The sequence below is a fragment of the Eulemur rufifrons genome, chromosome 8 (genome assembly GCF_041146395.1).
Source record: "Eulemur rufifrons isolate Redbay chromosome 8, OSU_ERuf_1, whole genome shotgun sequence".
In the NCBI taxonomy this organism is placed as follows: Eukaryota; Metazoa; Chordata; class Mammalia; order Primates; family Lemuridae; genus Eulemur; species Eulemur rufifrons.
In genome coordinates this window covers 81,740,240-81,763,586 of record NC_090990.1, presented here as the reverse complement: position 1 = coordinate 81,763,586, position 23,347 = coordinate 81,740,240, and the positions used below count along the sequence as shown (strand labels likewise).

Here is a 23,347-nt window from a genome sequence, read left to right as displayed (position 1 = left end):
AGTAAACTGCGCATGTGAGGGATCTAGGTTGCACGCTCCTATGAGAATCTAATACCTGATGATCTGAGGGGAGCTGAGGCAGCAATGCTAGCGCTGGGGAGCGGCTGCAAATACAGATTATCATAGCAGAGAGGTTTGACTGCACAGAGACCATAAGTCAATTGCTTGCAGATTCATATCAAAACCCTATCAGTTAGTGGCAAGTGACAATAATAATACAAATGTAGTAATAGAAATAATGTAATAATAATAGAAATAAAGTACACAATAAATGTAATGTGCTTGAACCATCCCAAACCCCTCCCCGCATCCCCACTTTCTGTGGAAAAATTGTCTTCCATGAAGCTGTTCCCTGATGCCAAAAAGGTTGGGTACTGCTGGTCTAGGAGATTCAGTGGATTAGTGAAATATAACAGGACTGCTAAATAAATGAGCTAACCAACTGTTTTAGTGTCAAATTTAGGGCTCTTCTGAGGCAACCATCAATTTCAGATATCACTTAGCCCCTATGTAAATTATGATATCTTCCTGTAATTTATTTTTTTTCTAAGATGGAGTTTGCTACTTGACTTAAACCTCGCAGAAGTAAAATAAAAATTAATAAAGATAGAAAACAATCCCAATATAAAACACATACATGTATATACAACCTTTTTTGCCATTGATACTTATCACTCATGTATAAGGTACTAGTTAAGAACAAAAAGATAAGTAAAACTCAGATGAAATCTATCCTTCAAAAGCCTCAATTTCCAATTATTTTAAGCAAGCAGATAAAAATTTACTAAAAATTCCTGATATTTTCTTTTAAAATAATATGTAATTAAGCTTTGCATGGTGTAAATGGCATTGTTACATTTTAATAACAATATGGCATTCTTCTTACCTGTGTACCTGAAGATAAAGATGGTGCAAGGTACAACAACAATCAGAGAGGAAAGGAAGAAATTCCTAAAATAAAACAACTCTATTCATTCTTTGCATACTTCTAACACATATCCTTCTCATAAAGGCATGCAAAATAAAATAAATCCTTGATGTGCCCCATTAAAAAAATTCTTACCTGAGAATGAAAAGGAGCATGAGGCTAAGTAAGTATGCCTCATTGTTCTATGTAACCAACGTTTAAACCTTTAAAACTGTCACAATTCTAAAGAGACCTGAATATTTGGTAGTCATCAGAATAGTAGTGATAATTAAGAAGCCAACAGGTAAATTGTCAAGGCAGATTATTTGGAGAGAAGAGCAGAGAAGGCTTATAGCAAACAGTGAAAGAAACTATCAGTAACAGATGGTAATGATTTTTTAAAAACTGTTATCCATGTTGAATTTGTTTTTGACCTTGTCTTCATCCTTTTTAAGAAAAGATAAGGATCTCCAATGACTGCTTATTATAGTCAGAATTTCCTGGCTGGCATACTGCTACCGACACATTGTCATCTTATTTAGTGCGTTGACAGAACTGGACCTTCTGGGCAGCTGCCACGTAAAGTAGTTGGCTGCTTCTGACACTGGGTTCCCTGCAGCTTGCAGAGTGCGTATTCCGGTAGAGAGGTAAGCTGCAGGAAGTGCACTAATGGCACTGGATGGTATTTGCTTGGTGTTTAGGAGGCAACATTGTCTCTAAAAACCAATTCTTTTCTATCCGGGGAATTTAAAATTTTTTTAATTTTTGATCATAGGTTTTTTTTGTATCTTATAACACAATAAAAACTATTTCTTTTATTTTCTAAGAGATAGCCTAAACATAATGGATGGGGAAATCACATCTGTACTCCTAGCCTTACTGATTTCTAGCTATATGACTTGATATGTGCTATCCGAGCTTGAGTTTTCTATTCTGCGAAATAGGGATAAGTTTTTGAGAGGGCTAAAATTAAACAAAGTAATGTATATAAAGCCTTACCTTAGTATAGTGCAAAAGGGAATTGGCAAGAAAACGACACAATTTGAGTGTTTTCTGGAATAATCTATAGTCAGCATTATCCTGTCCCAAAAAAAGAAAAAAGGGAGCATAATAAATAAAAGAATATGAAATTGGCTAAACTTATGAGAGTATTTTCTAAAAAGGCTTCTTAAACACAGTATAAAAATTTTCTAAGAAAACATAATTCTTCTCTGAATTGTTTCTAGGAGAAATACAAACAAGAAATGATGATAGAGGTATTTCAAAAAATTAAAATCTACATTACTAAAAAGAAATCTTAATGTGTAACAGCAAAAGAGGTGATCCTTCTTGGTTGATTTGAATGTGACATACCTTATTATTCTTTGTTATATGGGATAAAGTTAAAGGATAGTCAAAAGAAATCAATAAAAGAATGATATATAAAAGAAAACAGGTAGAAGACATGAAAAGGCAGATCAGAGAAAAAAACTGCCAATAAATTAATACTGAAAAAAATCCAGATTACAATCTAATTAAATATCTTTTGGAAGGCAGAAAGATTGAGGGTTACTTGATTAGCAAAGATTAAAAAGACTGATAATGTATCTGAGCTGGTGAGGAAGTAGAGTAACAAGCACTTTCTGTTACTACTGGTGGAAGCATAAAATAATAGTCTTTTCATTGTTATTAAAAGCTAAAGTGTTAAAATTCCTTGATTAATAATTCCATTTCTAGAAATATGTTCTATAGAAATACTAGCATGGGTATCCAATGCAACATTTTTTATACAGTGAAAACCAAAATGAAAGGAGTGTCCATGATGTAGAGAACAGTTAAATACAGTTGATCCTTGAGCAACTTGGAATTAGGGGTGTGTACCCCAGTGCAGTAGAAAATCCCATATAACTTTTGACTTCCCCCAAAACTTAACTATTAATAGCCTACTGTTGCCTGGAAGCCATACTAATAATATAAACAGTAACATATATCTTGTTTGCTACATGTATTATGTATTGTATTCTTATAATAAACTACAGAAAATATTAAGAAAATCATAAAACACAATAAATTTACATACTGTACTGTATCGATCAATACTGTAAATTTACAGTGTCTGTTTATAAAATGAATCATCTATCTGAAATGGTGGGCAACCAAAGCTGCAGACCTCAATCTACGGCACATATCAAACAATTCAACTTTCTCTTGAAATGTCATGACTTTTTTCTGATTATTGGGAGCACTTCCAGCATCACTAGTGGCATTTAATATGGATCCATGGTGTTATTCAAGGTTTACAGTACTGCACTAATTATGATGGAAATACTCAAGAACCACGAGATCACTTTTTACTATGATTCGCAATTTACTGAAGAGACAAACTGCTCACATGGAGATGATTAGCATCACATGGCATTTTAAGCAGATCCCAACACTTGAGCCTACCAAAATTGGAGCAGAAGGTGCCTGTGAAATTATTACAGCAGTACAGTATGTGCTAAGTTAATTTTATGTAGTTATGATTAAATGCAGCAACTTTATGTTCGTTTACGTTTCTCTCAGCTGTGAATGGCGTCATGTATGGCAAGTGTGTGTGTGCATTAGTTTTGATAATTTTAACTTTTTATAAAGGATTTGTGTATATTTTATGATAAATGATAAAACTGACTAGCATCTACATATATTTCATACATTCATGACATTTAACTTTTTCTTAATTTTTTCAATATTTCTAGGCCATTCAGTTCATTTGCAAGTTTTTTCAAATTGTTGCAAATCTCCAAAAAATTTTCCAATATATTCATTGAAAATAATATTTAAGTGGACCTGCACAGTTCAAACCCATGTACAAGGGTCAACTGTAAATTTATGACATATTCATAAACCGTAATGCCACACAGCCATTAAAAAGAATGATAACTTCATGGACACAGAAAGTCCTAAGACAGATTGTTAAGTAAAAAATCAAGTTGCAAAATAATACATATAACATATTTTATTATAAAAATATGCTGCATATTTTTATAATAAAATATGTTATATGTTAATATTTGCCCCCACACCCAAAATAAATCAAAACCTTTCCTGTGGTTCTAACAGATGAAAGTAAGATTTCACTTTCCACGTTAAATATTTGTGTTGTGTGAGTTTTCTGATTATGTAGTACATTCGCAAATTGATAAAACAGGGGGTACTGTCAATAGCGATGTGCATGCAGGGAGGGCTATGGAATCATCCTGACTGGATTTAATGACTTGGCCCTACCACAACTATGACATGATCTTGGGAAAGTTATTAATATTAAAGCTCTCCATGGCCCAGTTTCCTCATCTATAATGAGACTAATAATAGGATTCTTGTGAGGTTTAAACAGTGTCTGACACTTAAGCAACTTAGCTCAATAAATATTGGTTATTCTGTCACCCAAATGTGTAATACACACTATAATACAAATGGTATTAAATTAGCACCACAAAATTAAGTCAAATATAGATTATTGTCTTTAATTTTGAGAATTATTTCATGTGAAAGTATCTTTAATGTTAATTGACTATATTTGATTTCTTTTCCAATATAGCAAAACCTTAATTAAACTCAATCAAAACAGAATTGGATGATCAATTAAGTATGACCCTTCATTTTGTCCTTTATTAAAATATGTGAAAAGTCAATTTTCCTCAGCAGAAATAAGGAAGATGAAAATTCACCTTTCTTTGATAATTATGGACATGAACTCTCTTACATAATGCTATACAAGTTTAAAAGTACAAAGACTAAAGATGAATCTACACTGACGTTATAATAAATTTTATTCAACACAGATATCATATCACCATAAGAAATCTCCCCTGACTTCATGATTGGGTATCTACCTTCTACTCTCATGAGCGAACACTCAGTCCTCCAAAGACCACATTATTCTATAATTACCAGTTTAATTATCTTCTCAGCTAGACTCTAAGTTGTTGAAGGCAAAGAAATGACTAATTTAACATCTAGTACATTTTCTGGCACAGATTAAATACTTGTTAAATGAATTAATGAATGGTGACATACAACTTATTATCAGTTTGCTTAAATTTTTCCCTCTGATTCAAGGGGAAATTATACAAGATTTGGTTGAAGACTTTAATTTCACTTCATTACTAAATAGCATACAACTAATGAAATCTAGAGCTTCTGACATTTTCAAAAAGCGAGTGAATAGTCGGGGCGCGGTGGCTCATGCCTGTAATCCTAGAACTCTGGGAGGCCAAGGCAGGAGGATCGCTCGAGGTTAGGAGTTCGATATCAGCCTGAGCAAGAGCAAGACCCCGTCTCTACTAAAAAAAATAGAAAGAAATTATCTGGACAACTAAAAATATATAGAAAAAATTAGCTGGGCATGGATGGTGGCGCATGCCTGTAGTCCCAGCTACTCGGGAGGCTGAGGCAGAAGGATTGCTTAAGCCCGGGAGTTTAAGGTTGCTGTGAGCTAGTCTGACACCAAGGCACTCACTCAAGCCAGGGCAAAAGAGCAAAGAGCGAGACTCTGTCTCTAAAAAAAAAAAAAAAAAAAAGGAGAGTGAATAACACAAGTACGTTAACAGTCCTATCTTGATTTACTCAACTGTCTAAAACAAAGCTTGCATCTCAGTGCCAACAAAAAAGGGATGGGAATATAAGTAAGGAAGACCATTCTTCAATGTTTTAAAATATGAGCACCCATTCTTTCTTTCTTTAAATAATTAAAATACTGATAAATCTAAAGGTAGTAGGCAATAAGTCTAAGTGCAGGCAATGGATATAACAGTGTATGTTTCCTTTCTGAATAATGTAAATTTCTAAAAGCGTTATATAAACAAAAGTAAGAATTACTATGGAAATTAAATTATATCTAAGCGCTGTACAAATAAATTTCCCTATGTTTGTTTACAGAAAAACTAAATAATTGGTGGCTAAAAAACTATATGATAAAAAAATCTAATACATTTTTTAATATTTTTGAAACCAAATTCAAGTCTTAATGGAGAATAAATATCTTATCAATTTTAGGGTCTGTTATGGGTTGAACTGTGTCCCCCAAAAAGATATGTTGAAGTCCTAACTCCCAATACTTCAGAATATGACCTTATTTGGAAAAAGGGTCATTCATTGTGGACGTAAATAAGATAAAGTCATACTAGACAAAGTGTGCCCTTAATCGATATGACTGCTGTTCATATAAAAAGATGATGTGAAGACACAGGGAGAGAACATCATGTGATAACAAAGGCAGAGACTGGAGCTATATAGCTGGAAGCCAAGGATTTCCAGTGACACCAGAAGCTAAGAGAAAGATATGAAACAGAGTTTGGGAGAACATGGCCTTGTTGACACAGTGTGGATTTTTGCCTCTAGAAACATGAGAGAACAAATTTCTATTTTTAAGTTACCCAGTTTGTGGCAATTTGTCATGGAAGTCCCAGGAAACTAATATAGAGACTAATACATCCATATGCCTCCCTATATAGCATACTATTAATTAAATCTAGCAGCTTTATTTTGACATTTTTGAATACAAGATGTTATAGTGTGAATGTAGGTCATATATCCAAAAGTCATATATTGGAACCTAATACCAATGTAATAGTAAAAACACACTGCCACACTAGAGAAAAATTTTTTTCCTTGGGGCCACAGTGTTTTACTATGAAAATAGAATAAAAACTTTGAAAACAAAATGATCTTTTCTAATTTAATAAAAAATTGGAGGGTTTTTTATCGTTTTCTGTGCGTATGCAACTTGAAAAACAGTTCTTGTGACTCCCAAGGTGAAGAGACATAACTTACCTATGCTTCACGAGGCCCCTGGCTCAAAAATAATGTGAGTTAAATACAACTCATATGGCAGTTAACGTGTTAAGAAGCAGGGTTTTTGGGGAAGTGATTAAGTCATGAGGACTCTGACCTCATGAATAGGATGAGTGCCCTTATAAAAGAGGCTCAAAGGAGCTGCTTTGCCCCTTCCACCAAGTGAGAATGCAGCAAGAAGGTGCCATCTCTGAGGTGCAAACCACTGATCTGGTAGCACCTTGATCTTGGACTTCCCAGCCTCTAAAACTGTAAGAAATAAATTTCTATTATTTATAAATTATCCAATTTAAGATATTTTGTTATAGCAGCCCGAATGGACTAAAACAGAAGGAGAAAACTACTTGGAAAATTTTAGTACTGTAGTTTGATTCCTAAATAAATATCAGTAGTGAACAGCAGAGGGCGTTGCTAGTAAGAATTTCGAGTTAAGACTAGAAAAACTATGCGGTCCCTCTCAAAGTTCCATTTCAGGCAGTGGACAGTGAGCAGCACTGGTCACACTTATCAGTCCCAAATTTGCACAAATGAGTAAAAACATGAGCACTTTCTAGGACAATTAGGAGAATTTACAATTTAAATTATCTGATTTTCATATGCAAACAGTTTACATAAGCTGAACTGATACACTTTACATACAAATAGCCACCCTGGTTAGCCACGTCCAGACTTTCTTTTCTCTTGCTACTATAAACTATACTGTTGCTTAGCTTTCCTCATCTTAACTCCTGTCCAGGAATCTCTAATTTTAATCTCCAAGTATTAGCTGAGGAGTCTGTCAAGATAAGGAGGAAGGAAATCGAAAAAGGAAGGGGTTGGGGTTGAAGATATGGATGTGTAGGATAAAGGTGAATCGTTTATCCTGCCATTGATATAGGATATCCAACCAAACTCTTCCTTTTAGCAAGGTGAGGGGAATCAGAAAGTATACATGAAGGACGTGGGGACAAAAAAGAAAAGAGAAAATGGAGGGATGTACATGGAGGATGGACAAGAGATAAAGAAAAGCAAGAAAAAACAGGTTAGCCCCTTCCTAAAGCTACTCCTCACTTCCTTCTTACCACCTTCAGAGCTCCTTTTTGATGTTCTTCCCTTCTCTAGGGTCTATTCTTCCAGAGCATACCTGCTCCAGGAGATGCTACCAGTTTTAGGACTTGGATGAATCCCTACACCTCCACACCCACAGCAACCACAGGGAAGAGCACAGGTACAAAGGAATTCCTTGTATCAGCTTATAGATCTACAACATGATGGGCTGTGTTATTGCTATTCTAAGCAGAAACATTCATTTTCCCATTAACATTATACATAAACCATTAGGTCCTGAGTATCATAAATTGTATAGTTTAGGGCTATTATGAGTTAAATAAAATTAGAAGGCTACTCTGAGGACAAAAGGTACTATGTATAACATGGCTGGAGGAAAATGAGCTATAATTCCCAAAAATCATATTACAAACAAATTTTTAGAACATGATCTGTATTTCATGAAGGGGACGGCAATTCAACACTACAACTTTTCAAAATCAAAATAAACATAAGTATATACCAATTTTAAAAGACTAATACATACACACACACATACACACACACAAGCACATTTTTATCACTAACAGTTGCAATGCATTGGCAAAGAAAAGACAGAAAGGTTGACTATGGCTATATTAGGAAGACCTTAAATAAATATGGGACAAAGGAATTAGATTTTTGTTCTAGGGCAGAAAAGAATGAAAGGATTCTAAGGAAGATGCCTTAACCAACCAGTTAGAATGTAAAGAGGTAGGACAGGTAGATTCTAGAGGCAATGAGAGCAGTTAGGAGTCTAATGCAACGTTCTGGGTGAAAAGTAATTATGGGCTGTAAAGTATCTGAAAGATCTAGTAAAAGCCCAAATGAAATTAGTTAAAATCCTCTTAAATAGACTGATCCAGACATTCAAACGAGATTTAATAATTGCCAAGAAAAATAAGAGTTGCTGTTTAGAGTGCTATTTTACCTGTGCATCTGACTGGGTCATCTGCTCAGCTAACTGTAAACAGGAATGGAAGGAGAAAAGAATATCTTCACACAAGCTACTAATTATATCTTTGTGTTTCAACTGGCTCCTTATAACGGACTGGTGCTTAAGACTCTGCCTAAATGAATAAAAAGAAAATAATACAATCACCACAAGTAACACAGTTCCAAGCATTTCACATCACGTAATTTAGTACCATAAAAATATCTACTTTATAGAACATTTTTAAAAAATCACAAGGAATCATATATTAATATATTAGACATGATATAACTAAGATATGCCAACTTTACCTCTGAAGCAGTTATGTTTGTTTAAATAAGTTGCTAATTTTTTATTTCTCTGAGTAAAACATTAATTGAATTCTTACTATGTGTCAGGTACTCTGCTAGGCCCTTCGAATAAAGAAGTAAATCAAACAGATACAATCCCTGCTCTATCTGCATGGAACTTGTGGTCTAGCATGAGAAAGAACATTAAATAACTGCAAGAATAATTAACAGCTGTGATTAATGCTAAGATGGAAAAGTCTAAGGTACTACAATAGAGAGACCAAATCTAACTTATTCTTAGGGTAAGGATGTCAAAGAGTGCTATCATGAAGATTCAACACTTAAGCTGACAACTGAAAGATATGCAGGAGTTAGCAAGGTGCAGAGTAGGGGAGAGAAGCATCCTAGGGAAAAAGACATGAAAAGACTCTGGGACAGGAGAGTTTGGGATGTTTGAGGAACAAAGGACAGGGAGAGAACAGCATGAGATAGGCTGGTAAAGGAGACAGAGTCCAAAGAGGATTAGGTTGTTGCTCTTAGTAAAATGGGATAGACTTTAAGCAGTAGAGTGACATGATCTGATTTACTTTTTTAAAAGATTATTCTGAATGCTGTGTCGAAAATGAATTGGAAGGGGGCAAGAGTAGAAGATATTCAATGATAATGATGGAGATGTGGCTAATTCATTGAGCACTCACTATATGTCATGCACAGTTCCAAGCATTTCACATTGATGAACTCAACTCTGACTATAACCCTTATCAAGATGCTATAATTATTTCCATTTTCATATGAGCAATAAAAGGTTCAGAGAAATTAACCAAATTGCCCAAAGGTTCAGAAGGAGTGATTTCAAAATAAATACAAGCACATGCATCATGGCTCTGAGGCAACACTCTTAATTGCTGCACTATTACTTGTTGGCAACTTAATGTCCTGGTGGTGCAAGAAAAGCAGCTACGACTTGAAGGTCTTACACTGACCAGTAATGCATGTGTATGAAGTAGAGGTTCTTAACCATTTTTACATCTCAACCACATCTCCCACTTCAAAGAAGCTGATAAATGCTATGGGTACTCTCCCTACTAGCCCTTCATAATGCTTCAGTTTCAGAAAGTGGAATTAAGCTTGAATAACTTAAAAGTACATAATGAAGCAATTATATTCAACTCTAATTATAATTACTAATTTATCTAAACCTAGAAATAGGATACTTGGTAGTTGGTTAAACAATAGTAGCAGCAGGCAAAAGGTTAAGGTCTAGTCTGGCCCATGACCCGTTAGTTCAGGAGTACCAGCTAACTAGGTAGAACTTTTTTTTTAATTTTAGAGGGAGTAGGATAAAGAAGCCCAATCTGGTTTGGGAGCTATATTTAAGATATCTGGATTATCAAACAGCAGTGTCAGTCAACATACTCACAAAGTGTTTCAAATGCAATCTAAGGAAACGTGAATAATTAAGACTTGGGATGTGGAAAACATTATAAAAAGTAAAAACTAAAAAACAAACTTACTTAATTATAAACTTCCAAGTATTGGCATGAAATGCATGGTCCATACTGGAAATAACAGAGCAAATATCCAATAATGAATGAATAACTACAAAGAAAGGTAATAAACATATTAAGGCATTCAAATGTCATAGAGTTTGTCCTATATTTAAAAGTAGCCACTAAATAATTTCAACATTTGATTGAATTAACATAGGCAATGCAGCTTGAAAATGACTGCATCAAATAATTATTGAAATTAATGCTTTTGATTTATGGTTTTTATAAATTACAGAAAATTAACTTTTAAAGTTTACACCCACCCTATGACCTGAATAAAACTAAAAATGTTCACTGGAATAAAAGTTGTGCCTTATTATAATTCAAATATTCTACAGATATAATTCTAATTCAAATTGACAAAATAAACTGCTAGAAAAGAAAGCTAACTGAGAAGAATTAAAACTAATTTACACAGTATTCATGCAAGGCTTTTACTCTGCCTCTGGTAGATTATTTGTAAAAATGGCCACCACATTAACTGCCCTTTCTGAATCCATACTTTTCCACATTGACTCTGGGCTGAGTCCTATCACTTGCTTTGACCAAGGGAACAATGATAAAATTGAGGCAAGCAGAGTCTTGAAAAGTGCTTGCATATTGGGACTTGCCCTCTCTTGCTGCTCTTGGAAATCCTGAGACCACCATCAGGTGACTGAGCAAGGGTGGTCTACTGGATGACATGCATGGCTTTCTCAGTACTCCTGCCTCTGCCAACAGCCAGACATGAGTGAAATCATTGACCACAAACACATGAGTGAGCCGGGTGCACCATGGGGAACAAAGAAAGTTGTCTTAGTTGATCCTGCCCTAATCTGAAAACTCAGAGAATCATGAAATAAAATAGTGGTTGTTTTAAGCCAATAGATTTTGGGATGGTCTGTTACAGAGCAGTAAGTTCCTGATACACTATACAAAACCAGCTTACTCTTTTTATACAAAAGTTAAGAACACAAACTTTGCCCTTAAACATTATTGTTTCTCAAACTCTCGGTCATGTAAACTGCATTTCTTACTATGGGTTATGGTTAAAAATTCTGAAACCTACTGTCTCAGAATATGGGCAACTTTAGAGGGTACACAAAGAAAGCTGCATACTGCATACTTTATTCACTGTTGTGGGGAAATTACCTACTATGAACATTAACTGAATATGCAAATCAAAGTTAAGGCACCAAAAATCAATTTTGAAAATTCCAAAATTTAAAAGGTTAAAAATTTATCTGGTAAGATTTAAATTATTTTTTTATGTATAATGATTAAGAAGATAACATGACTCATTAAAAACAATTTTAACTGATGTATGATTTATAATCATCATACACACCATATACTAAGCAGAAAGTTTTCTTCACTTACCCATTACCATATTCAAAATACCATCATTCTCATCTACTAAAGAGTCCATGCAAACCATATCCAGTAGCTCCATTAGCTGCTTTTGAAGAGAATAGGCCTCCTTGAAAAGAGCCTGGAGAAGGTCTGAAACTAGGTGTAAGCGCCCAGAATACACAGATTCACTATTCTGATCACAAATAAAAATGTGAGAAAAAACAAATCATAAAAAGCTCAACAGCCAAATTTACTTTAACTCATACCATTAGCGATCATAAATTTACTGAATCATATATTCATTCATTAAACAAATGTTTACTGAACATCCATTATACATAGTATAACTGGAGAGATGCAAGCATGAATAAAATATGATTCCTAACTTCCATGACTGTGCTAGAACTAAAAAGGAGATAATATATAAGGTCAGGGGCATGATATTTTAGCACCCAGTCACCAAAGAGAAGCATTAATTAGTGATTTTCATTCACCTAACAAACACTAAAACTTCCTAGGTCCCACAAATTCTAGGCCAGCTTTTGTGCCTTAAAGCTGCCTCTGGAATGTAGAGATGGACTAAATAAGGATTAACTTCCCTGTATTTATTTATTTATTTTCAGAGACAGGGTCTCACTCTGTCACCCAGGCTGGAGTCCAGTGGTATGATCATAGCTCAATGCAGCCTCAAATTCTTGGGCTCAAGTGATCCTCCCAGGTAGCTGGAACTACAGGTACATGACATCATGCACAGCTAATTTATTTTTTTAGACACAGGGTCTCACTGTGTTTCTCAGTCTGGTCTTGAACTCCTGGTCTTAAGCAATCCTCCCTTGGCCTCCCAAAGTGCTGGAATTACAGGCATGCACCACCCCACCTGGCCTGTTAACTTCCTTTTATAAAAGGAAGTCTGGCACCTAATGATTAAGGTGACTGATTATTGATCCACCAATGCCATATGACAGAACAATTTCAGGATCACTCTGTCTCAACCTAAGTCCTTATCACTTTTCTTTTTACAGGAGAAATAGGATAAAACAAGGGGCCACTTTTTATGCCTTCCTTATAACCACTTATTTTGAAATAATTATTTATACACATACTCCTGGTTCTTTGGAAAGTCTGTCTACTCCTATAATATAGGCTAAAATGTAAAATCTTGCACAAACACAACTTTACTCAGCCCTTTTGCCCTTGATTCTATGCCATTGAGAGTATACTTGGACCTTTACTCACCTTACAATGTACAAATGTACTTTTGATTACATGAAGGACTGAGGAAGGGAGACTATGAATATTTTCTAGAATGATGGATTCCTGTGTAGCACAGACATGCTGAACACATCCTGTAAGAGCTCCTAAGAGTTGCACCATTGTCTGGAAATAAGGAAAGAAGTTTCATTCAGAATATATTTTTTGTGCACTGAAAAGGTATCAGACAGTATGCTGGGTGCTAGGGATACAGCAGTGAACAAACCAGACACCTTGGTCTTCTTTTCACGAACTTCAGTCTATCAGAACTACAAATATTGAAACAACTATCTAGTCATTTGGAATCCTAACCCAAACTTCAAAGCACGTGGCAGGTGTTATACACATGTGCCTTGAAATTATAGGTGGGGCATGCTATCTTCATGATTTGTTTTCTTATAAGAGTTTAGATATTTACTCAGCAAGAAATTGTATAAAAAAATTCAGAATTCATGTTTCTGTATTTATATCTTTAAATCTATAAATTTAATTCCAGCACTAAGCCATTACATAAAGAATACATGACAAATCAATAACGGTATAAAAATTCTCACACTTTAAGCTCCTTCTCTCTCCTCCTTTCTAATACATTTGACTTACTTGTAAAATATTCCTTAGAGTGGTCTGGATTTCTAAATTTTGGCTTGAAAGTCCGCTGGCTTGACTGGTTAATTCATACACCATGTCATCAAATAATTTCATAGTCTGTGAAAACGAATCAGGTTATAAATAGGAATAAAAATCACTAGAAAATAAATCTTTAAAAAAAAACACAATAGGATTATTTGATTTTGCATTTAGTAACACCCATAGGATATTGTCTAGACTAACAATTACACCGAATTAAGTAAAAAGTATATATAAAAAGTATTTTTACAATACAATCCCTTTAAAAAAAAAAAAAAAAAGCCTCATAGGACCGCTCAAAAATTTAAAAAAAAAAATTTTTTTTAAAAAGCCTCAGACAGAAATTGATTTATTTTCCATTTCTGTGGTTTGAATCTATTTTATAGCATTAATTTAAAAAAAACTCACTCAAACTTCATTTTTGGGGAATGAAATAAATATAAGTACTACTTTTTGCATGATAAAAGATGACTGTCTTGACCAATCAATATTCATATGGGCATTTATAAGGGTATTTTCTAGAAGTAGTAATGAATTTGTACTAAATCTATTTGCTTACATTCTAACCAGCTCCCCTTTGTGACCAAGATACCCTTCCTGGATTAGGGGTACAATATGTGACCTCACAACTAAGCCTTTTGTCCGTTAAAAGTTAGCCATCCTAAGATCTTAACATTCAGATCTTTCTAAACAATTTAAATGGGCTAAACATTATAAGAATAACAACACAGTCAACATCACAATGTAAAGAAGATATTGTTTCCCATAAGCCTGGTAATGTTCAACATCCTGTTTTCATCTGTATAATGCCTGGATCTTTTTCTGGTGGACAACAACAAATTCTAAGAAACTTTTCAGATAGAGAATAATCAAGTGACTATGAGGAAAAAAAATTTTGATGATTATCTGTTTAAAAGCTAAACTTAGATATCGATTTCAATAAGAGAGAAGTTATCACAAATAAATCTGTTTCATTTTGGTACCAAAATAACTTTAGTTCCCTCCATTGAAAAAAAGTATGACTGTCCTTTTTAGACAAAAAGTATACTATATATATGTAAAAAGTAGTAATGTAGTCTGTGAATTTAGTGTTTTCTCTTAGTTATTTGATTTTACCAATATTTCTGCTTTTTTAATTCTAAGACTTCTTTAATAAATTTTAGCTCCATTTTTCCAGACACTGAAATATAACAATTATTGACAAATACTACAGAGAAGATAAAATAAGGCTTAAATAACTTTATCACCTATCCAAAGTTTCATTTAATAGCTTTCAAACACAAGAATATTTAAAATTAACTACAAATAATTTAAATTCAATTGGTAAAGGATCTATACAATCTGAAAATGTTTTTAATCACTTAATGATCACGTTAACACCACTATATTCTTACATGAGATCTTTTTTTACTACTATTTTTATTTCAAATGTTTGATACATTAGAAAAACACAGCCACATTAAGAATAAATTACCTAAAACTAAGGCTAGATTTTAGCAAACTTTATAAAATGTAAATTAAAGTAACAGTACTATACCTTTGGTAATGCTTGTGAAAAGAAAGTCTGTTCCAATGTCAAGTAGTTCATATGAGGTAAAAACATTTCTACAATAATCTTCAAAATTTCTACAAAGCAAATAGTGACATCTTTTTTAAAAAATATTAAATCATGTCAGTCAACAAAGGCCATTGGCCTTTACCAAATGCAAGAATACTACCAATCTAAAGATTTGTATGATTTCAAAATGCCGTATTCTATGTAGAAAAACTATTAAGTATCTAATAGCAAAAATTATCTGTAATAGAAAAAAAGGAAGGAAGGAAGCAAGCGAGGGAGGGAGGAGAAACAACCTAAATATCCAAAAATTGACAACCAGTTAAATGGATGTGGGTACATCTACTGAATAAGATCCACCTACATTAAAATATTTTAAAACACGACAAAAAGATTCCAAGACAGTATAATTCCAATTTTAATACACATAAACATGTACATACAAAGAATGATAGACAGGCTGGCAGGAATCTAGTCTGTCACAGGATTAAAAACAGCATAGGAAAACAAAATAAGAAAACAAGAAGAAAGTTTTTTAAAAAACAAAAAAAGAAATGAAAATAAAAAGAAATCTATTCTTATCAATATCTTAACCATTTCAGATTAGTGGATATTTTATAATCTTTGTTTTCCTGCACGTTTCAATTTTTCTACAATGAACATGAATAACTTTTATATTCAAGATAAAAAAAATTGTTACTTAAAAGAAACTAGACCCCAAAAGGCAACATAGAACCAAAATTATGAACAAATATTCCACAACCAACTGAAATGTAAATAGAACAAGCTAAGTCAAAGTATGAATAAACTGAGCAGTCTAGTCTTAACTCTAAATATCACCTCCTGACTAAAAGAGTAAATCTCATCAACTAATACCAACGAAGACAGAGGAAAACGAGAAAGTCAACTTTCTCTAAATCACAAATCTGTTATCACTTAGACAATGAGCTTTTGGCAATTAGGAAGTATTTTCTAAATGACAGTAAACATATTAGAGGATTAAGGTTATTAAGTAGACTGCAAATTATGTTTCATATCGGTCTAACCACAATTTAACATTCATAATTTACAATGTGCTTATACATAAATCATCATCAGAACCCTTTTGGTATCTAAAAAGGAATTTAAAACTTTAAGCACTGTAATTTGAAGGAATTGGCCATTTTAAGTAACCAAAGGTTGCAGAGGCTGTAACATAGAAAATGATTAAATCTGAAGGGAATACAAATCATATCCATCAAAGTCTGTGGAACTCAGACTTCAATGACATCAAAGTAAATCATGCAATTAAAATAATTTTACTTACGAATATGCTCAATCCAACTGTCAGAATGTTGATACAAAGAGTGAGATAATTAAGGAAGATAGTTGTATCACAGTAATAGAATATTCATTACTGAGAATAAATTCAAAAATGACTCATCTTGAAATTTAAGCAGTGATCCATAAGAATTTGAAATTAAACTCAAATTACTGGCCTAATTTTGCTTTTAAAAACTTAACATTTATTAGATAAACAAACAGTATTATGAAAATACTGTAAGGAAATATTTTCAAAATTGTTCAGGGACAAACTTGCCTTTTTAAACCATGCACAGTCATGAAATATTTTTGACAGATGAGAAACAGTGCTATAATAATCCACGAACTTCTGGTTTCTATTACAGGAAAGAAACTTCTCATCATTTCTATAGTACTTTATATGTATGTCTTAAGTCACTCATCTTATTTTCATGTTACCTGCATACCTATCTTACCAACCTTACCAGACTGAAATTCTTCTGCACATAGCAGGAGCTTACAAATATGTGACAATAAATTGTCCCATGTCCAATACAAAAGTTAACAATAATCACATTATAAACTATACACTTATCCACCATCAAGAGTAATTGTTAGAAAAGTTTTACTGTAAAAACAATATAAGAATCATTAATTATGTCAATAAGAAAAATGAATCACTAATTCTCCACCCTATGAATTGATTTCTCTTCTGAAATCTTACTTTGCATATATATTTTTGAAGACAGCAATTCCCTATCTACCCAAAAATAATTGAGAAAGGTATTATTCAGCAGCAATCAAAATGATGTATAGTCCTTAAACCATTTGTTCAGTAGAGTAAAATTTGCCTTATTAAAAATTTCAGTAAAGCTCAAAAAATTCTAGCCATTCCAAAATTAACCATAAGTTATGACTACGTAGACATGCAGGTAAGGACTGGAAAAATAATATGTAAAACGCAAAACATGAAAATAATTGGGTGATGGTATTGTGGATTTATTGCAAACTTTTCCTTCATTTGTTGAAAATAGTGAAGATAAACCACTATAAGCTGAAAAAATATTGTCTAGTGACACTTCCAAGCATTTTTAAAACATCAAATATTTTTAGCTCTTTACTGAATGCTATGTGCCAGGCACCCTTCTAGGTGCTGAGGATAACGCAGTGAAGAATATCAAGTTCCTGCCTTTATGTACTTTACAGTATAATGTGCAATAGTGGAAAATAAAGCAAATAATTTCTGTTAATGATAAAATGCTCTTTAGAAAACTGAACAATATGATAAAAGTATAACAGGCTGGGTTTGGGGCAACTACCTAAGTAAGATTGAGGGCTCTAAAAAGGTCCCTCTAAGGAGGTGACATTTGAGCTGAGACCTAAATAAGATGTACAAAAGGCTGGGAGATCAACCTAGACTGAGCAAAGATCCTGAGGTAGGTAAGCCTGATGTATGTGTGAATAGAACATAGTTAGCTAGGTATGAGAGAAGGGTATGGGAGCTTTGAAGGTAAATTTGGATTTTATCCCTAATTTGCTGAGAAGCAACTGAAGGTGGTTTAAAAAATGAAGTGACATGATCTATGGTTTTCCCTCTGAACTTTTTTTGAAGAATGGATTACTAGAGGACATGACCAAAAGGAAGTATTGACAGTCCAGGTGAAGGGTGATAGGGGTTTGGAATCAGAGTGGTAGCAATCAGGATGGTGATAAGTGGACTGATTCAAGTGGAGTCAGATTCAATTAAACTTGCTCATTGGATGGGAGAGAGAGAGAGAGAGGATTAAAGCCTTTGGTTTGTAAAATCATTCACTTACTTTGATGAAGAAAACCAGAGGAATAACAGGTTTGGGGTTCAGTCAAGTTTGAGATGCAAGGCTAGGTGGGAATGTTGACTTTCAATTTAATGAAGTCCCCCTATAAGCTTGAGAGGAAGAGGAATCATGTTCCTTATCTTTGCTCTTCCAAAGCCTATCACCATGCCAGATATACATTAAATACAGATACACCCCAGCAAACGTTTTTGAGTAGGAAATGGTTATTTGTTTCCAAGTTGAAACGCCTTGAAGACAGCAATTCCCTATCCATCTACACAAAAACTATAAAAGGGCTTTGGTACCTTCTGGATTTTGCTAATGACCACGTGAATGACTTCCACGTAATGGTAATATTTAGTTACGATAGGCTTTAGCTGTGAAAAATTATTTGTGCAGTGTCAAAACTCTTTCAAGTGAAGGTCACTTTTTCCTTTTGAGGGTAATTTTATGTTGAAGGTGTTTAAAGACACACACACACACACACACACACACACTAACATAAAGGGCCAGGACTCCAGGCACATTTACAACCAGAAAGGCACGAGACTAATAAAGAATGGTCTGCACCTGAACCACAGAAGCATTAAACACCACAACTCCTGCACACGAAATCCAACAACCAGAAGCAACTCTTTCTAAAAATAAAGAAAAACAGGTCCGAGAGGGGAAGGGGGTAAAACAGTTTTATTTACTGAACATCTTTTAAGGATTTGACACCATAGAACTACATTCCTTCAATTCTTAAAATGCTGAGAAAGGTAATATTCATATTCATCACCCGTTTTACGGGTGATGAAAGCTCAGAGTATCTCGCTTTATTTCATCCACTTTTTAAGAGCCAAAGATAGCCTTATAGCTCAGGTCTGAGTCCTTGCCTCCTCTACTGTCCCCATGCAAAGTATTTACATGTAAGTGCAAGTAACGAGCACAGAAAAAAAGACGCAGAGCAACGGAAGAAAACGCCACATCCACTGCCAAAACCTTAGGTTTTGCGAACCCTTCCAGAAACAAAGCCTTCGATTTGCCCCGGTTCTCGCTCACCCTCCAGTCCCTCACTGTTCATCCCACTCATCAACAAAGAGAGAGAGAGTTCAGGGCGCAGCAACAAAACACGGCCTGGCGGCGGGTTTGAGTGGACAGAGGAGAAAGGTTCGCGAGCCGCCCCACCCCCCTCTCGAGGTGGAAGTGACAACCAAGGATATGAGGAGCCGGGGCAGAACGGACGGCAGTTCCTGACGGCAAAGCTCCTCTGGCCAGCTACTAAATTCTTCCAGGGGAACCGCACTCGCCGGGACAACGCGCTCCTGAGACATGCTTTCTCCGAAGAGCACAGCTTCAAACTACTCCCGCCAAGCCCAGACCGGAAACTCCCATCGTCCCGGCAGCCCTTGCGAGTCTCCGCCAGCTACACAACCATAGAGAGGACGCGAGCTGGGTTCCTTGGTGAGCCCTGGTCGCTCACGGCCAGGCAGGAAGCGGGGCTTGTCTGGCCCTCGGAAGACTCGACTCACTGGTGCGCACTTTCGGTGCGGAGGAGGCGTTCGGACGCCGGGTTGCTCAGCCAAGTGATCCCAAGACTCTTCGGCCAGCGAGCATCTCCAGGTCTGGATCGTAGTAAACATTACATTGAAATGGGGAGCTGAGGGCTGGAAGTCCCCAGGTTTGCTACCCGTGGGATTTTTAGATTGCACTTCTGGGGTTACGTTTGACCTGGGACCTGCAGCCGGAAATAACTGCAAGCACTGCAGGGTGTTAGGATGGAAACAAGGCACATTCCTACCAGCTTAACCGTCATTCCCGTCTTTTTACATCTTGTATAAGGGGAATAAAAATCCCACCTGCTAGAACTGTGCAAATTGAAGCAGATGGTATAAAGTGTCAAGCACAGTAGATACAGAAAAGATTCTCGATGAAGTTGTTTCCATTTTCTACAGGCCTGTCCAGATGGTGAATGCAGTGCCCTTATTTTGTATTTGTCCTGCCACCTGATTAGTCTTTACTGATTACTCTCCAGTTGCCCCACTAACGTACCTTAGGGCTGCTGGTCTGGTTTAAATGTGTGTAGTGAAGCTCATCTTTTGGATGAATTTACACCAGCCCATCCATTGCCTGTGCATGTTTTCAAAGGGATGCTCATTTACCAAAATAAAATCTTGAACTTCTGTTATTTGAGACAGTAAAAGACAGAAGTGAAGAGATTCTGGAAGTTTAGGGGGTGACTATGTTTGGGTACAGTCAGGACAGCTGAAAGATACCAAGTAGCTAGGCTGTCCTGACTGAAAATCTTTGACTTTATGTTTATTCTGGTGGTGGTGACTACTGCTGTTGTTCTCTTGTTTAATAGTTTATTTTCTACTCCAGCTTTTGAACCCCAAAGTTGTGTGTGTGTGTGTGTGTGTGTGTGTGTTTCCAAATTTCTTATCTCTCTTTCTCTCCCCCTACAGCTTTTTTAGAAAAGGCAGCTTGTCTATGGTCATACCACCCTGAGCGCGCCTGATCTCGTCTGATCTCGGAAGCTAAGTCAGGCTTGGTTAGTACTTGGATGGGAGAAAAGGCAGCTGTATTGGGGGGAGGCAGGCTGTTTAATATTACATTTTAGTAAAATTGTGACATTTTGTTTTAGTCATCATTTTCTTTCTTTCTTTTTTTTTTCTCTCCAGGGCTAAATTAAAAGAAGATGAAAAACCTCTGAATTTCAGTTGGAAACATCTCTAAGTATTTGTTACAGTGTATAAGCAGCTAAAGGGAAAGTGGCCCCAACAACGCTAATTGAATAATTGAGGCAGGTTTATGTGTGTCATCAAATTCTATCCAGAAGTTGAAGAATATTTCTATAAAGTTAAGGATTGTGTGCATTTAATGAGAAAATGAACTTTCAATTTAATTTTACTATAGAAGACCATCTGGAAAATGAATTAACACCCCTTGGAGATGGAGCTTTGATGCTGGATTCCTCAAAAGAGCTGTCAGTCTTAGAAAGTCAAAAAGGAGAACAGAGGGACAGAAAATGTTCTATAGAACAATTTGACTTGCCTCAGGATCGCTTGCAGGAACATAAATCAGTGGAAAATGCAGCTCCTTGTCAAGACACAGACAGTCCACTCAGTGCAGCTATCAGTTCAAGTCACTTAGAGCCACATGAAGAACAGCCCTGCTTGAGAGTTGCCAAAGAGCATGCTATGCCTAAAGATTTAAAGAAAGTGTTAGAAAATAAAGTCATAGAAACTTTACCAGGTCTCCAGCATGTTAACTTATCAGCAGTTAAAACCATCTTGTTGAAAGACAACTTCCCTGGAGAAAATATAGTTTCAAAAAGCTTTTCTTCTCACACTGATCTGATTACAGGTGTTTATGAAGGAGGCTTAAAAATCTGGGAATGCACCTTTGACCTTCTAACTTATTTCACAAAGGCCAAAGTGAAATTTGCTGGGAAGAAAGTGTTGGATCTTGGCTGTGGATCAGGGTTGTTGGGGATAATTGCATTCAAGGGAGGGGCCAATGAAATTCATTTTCAAGATTATAATAGTATGGTGATTGATGAAGTAACTTTACCTAATGTAGTAGCTAACTCCACTTTGGAAGATGAAGAAAATGATGTAAATGAACCAGATGTGAAAAGATACAGGAAATCAAAAGTAGTACAAGAACTATATAAGTGCCAGTTCTTTTCTGGGGAGTGGTCTGAATTTTGTAAGCTTGTACTAAGCAGTGAAAAACCCTTTGTCAAATATGATCTCATTCTCACCTCAGAAACCATTTACAATCCGGATTATTACAGTACTTTGCACCAAACATTCCTTAGACTGTTAGGTAAAAATGGACAAGTACTTTTGGCCAGCAAAGCACATTATTTTGGTGTAGGTGGAGGTGTTCATCTTTTCCAGAAGTTTGTAGAAGAAAGGGGTGTATTTGAGACTAGAATACTCCAAATAATTGATGAAGGACTAAAAAGGTTCATAATTGAATTGACTTTTAAGTGCCCTAGTTAATGTTCATTGAGTGTCCTAAGTGAAATAAACACAATGACCAAAAATTTGTTTTGTGTGTTCGATTTCTGTTTTACTGTTATTTTTTTCTGAAAATTTTATGTTGTTCATTTAGTTTTGCTTACCCAAATCATAGGCCAGCTATTAATATGTTAGCAAGCTTTGTATTTAGTAGGTGAGACTGAGAAAATACCTCAACATTTGATGAAATCTCCTGGGAAATCATTTTGTAGGAAAGTCCTCTGTTCTCCACTTTCATTCCGTTTGACGTCTCTACCACCTTTGACATTACACAAAATTGATCCCAGGAAATCCTGCCACTTCTTATCTGAAGTTTGTGAATTTCTTCCCAGTCTTTATTAGCCCCTTGTTCACATGAAGTGCCTAGTCAGATCACCCTGCCATTAATTCAATGGCATACATAATATGCATCACTAAATGGTACTGAACCTAAATATTTGGTTGAAGGCCTTAAGTAACTAAGAAGAAGTTTTTGTTTTATTTTGTTTTTTATATCCATTTACCTTGTTTTAATATAGTAAGGATCAGGATCTTGAGCTGTTGAATTCACATTGAGATGAGGAAACAAAGGGGAGTTTGTGATAGAGTATAAAAGTGATAGAATTTACAGTACTTGAAGTTAACCCTGGTAGCCAAGTGAGAGACCCTAGGGTCTTGGTAGAAGGAAAAATAATAGGAAAGGAGAATTCCAGATTTTGGGGAGTAGAGCCGCCTCACCAGTTGTTAACACAGTAGGAAAGAAAAGAAGAAAAAAAGTATTTTGTTGATTTTAATGCCAAAATTTTCACATTATCACATTTGAAATTGGTATTTGCCTTGCTATCTATAACAATAGTATAATTGAAAGCATTTTTTCCTTTCTTCAAAATAACTGAAATAATAGGACACCTTGGATTCAGTTAAATGTGATATTTACT

At 35.1% G+C, this 23,347-nt stretch overlaps 2 protein-coding genes across 3 annotated transcripts in view; one reads left to right on the top strand and one right to left on the bottom strand.

Moving 5' to 3' along the window:
- The window catches only part of FIRRM (FIGNL1 interacting regulator of recombination and mitosis), a 44,300-nt gene extending 24,504 nt beyond the window's left edge, over nucleotides 1–19,796 (bottom strand). Inside the window, exons 1-10 of one of the 2 annotated variants that reach the window (XM_069478318.1) lie at nucleotides 19,626–19,736; nucleotides 16,632–16,671; nucleotides 15,308–15,396; nucleotides 13,744–13,848; nucleotides 13,129–13,269; nucleotides 11,920–12,085; nucleotides 10,525–10,609; nucleotides 8,718–8,856; nucleotides 1,907–1,987; nucleotides 887–951 (exon numbers count right to left, since the gene is read on the bottom strand). In XM_069478318.1, coding sequence (XP_069334419.1) covers nucleotides 887–951; nucleotides 1,907–1,987; nucleotides 8,718–8,856; nucleotides 10,525–10,609; nucleotides 11,920–12,085; nucleotides 13,129–13,269; nucleotides 13,744–13,848; nucleotides 15,308–15,396; nucleotides 16,632–16,671; nucleotides 19,626–19,736 — 1,022 coding nt within the window. Of the gene's footprint in view, nucleotides 1–886; nucleotides 952–1,906; nucleotides 1,988–8,717; nucleotides 8,857–10,524; nucleotides 10,610–11,767; nucleotides 12,086–13,128; nucleotides 13,270–13,743; nucleotides 13,849–15,307; nucleotides 15,397–16,631; nucleotides 16,672–19,625 lie in introns of those variants that run through there. The other variant, XM_069478319.1, reaches the window with a different exon arrangement.
- A 1,297-nt stretch (nucleotides 19,797–21,093) lies between these two features.
- On the top strand, nucleotides 21,094–22,456 carry METTL18 (methyltransferase 18, RPL3 N3(tau)-histidine). Its single transcript, XM_069478317.1, has one exon. The coding sequence runs from the start codon at nucleotides 21,291–21,293 to the stop codon at nucleotides 22,410–22,412; it is 1,122 nt and encodes a 373-aa protein (XP_069334418.1). The 5' UTR covers nucleotides 21,094–21,290; the 3' UTR covers nucleotides 22,413–22,456.
- The last annotated feature ends 891 nt before the right edge of the window (nucleotides 22,457–23,347 follow it).

Excerpts from the sequence above, each read along its gene's own strand:
- METTL18 (XM_069478317.1), top strand. The coding sequence starts at position 21,291 with ATGAACTTTCAATTTAATTTTACTATAGAAGACCATCTGGAAAATGAA.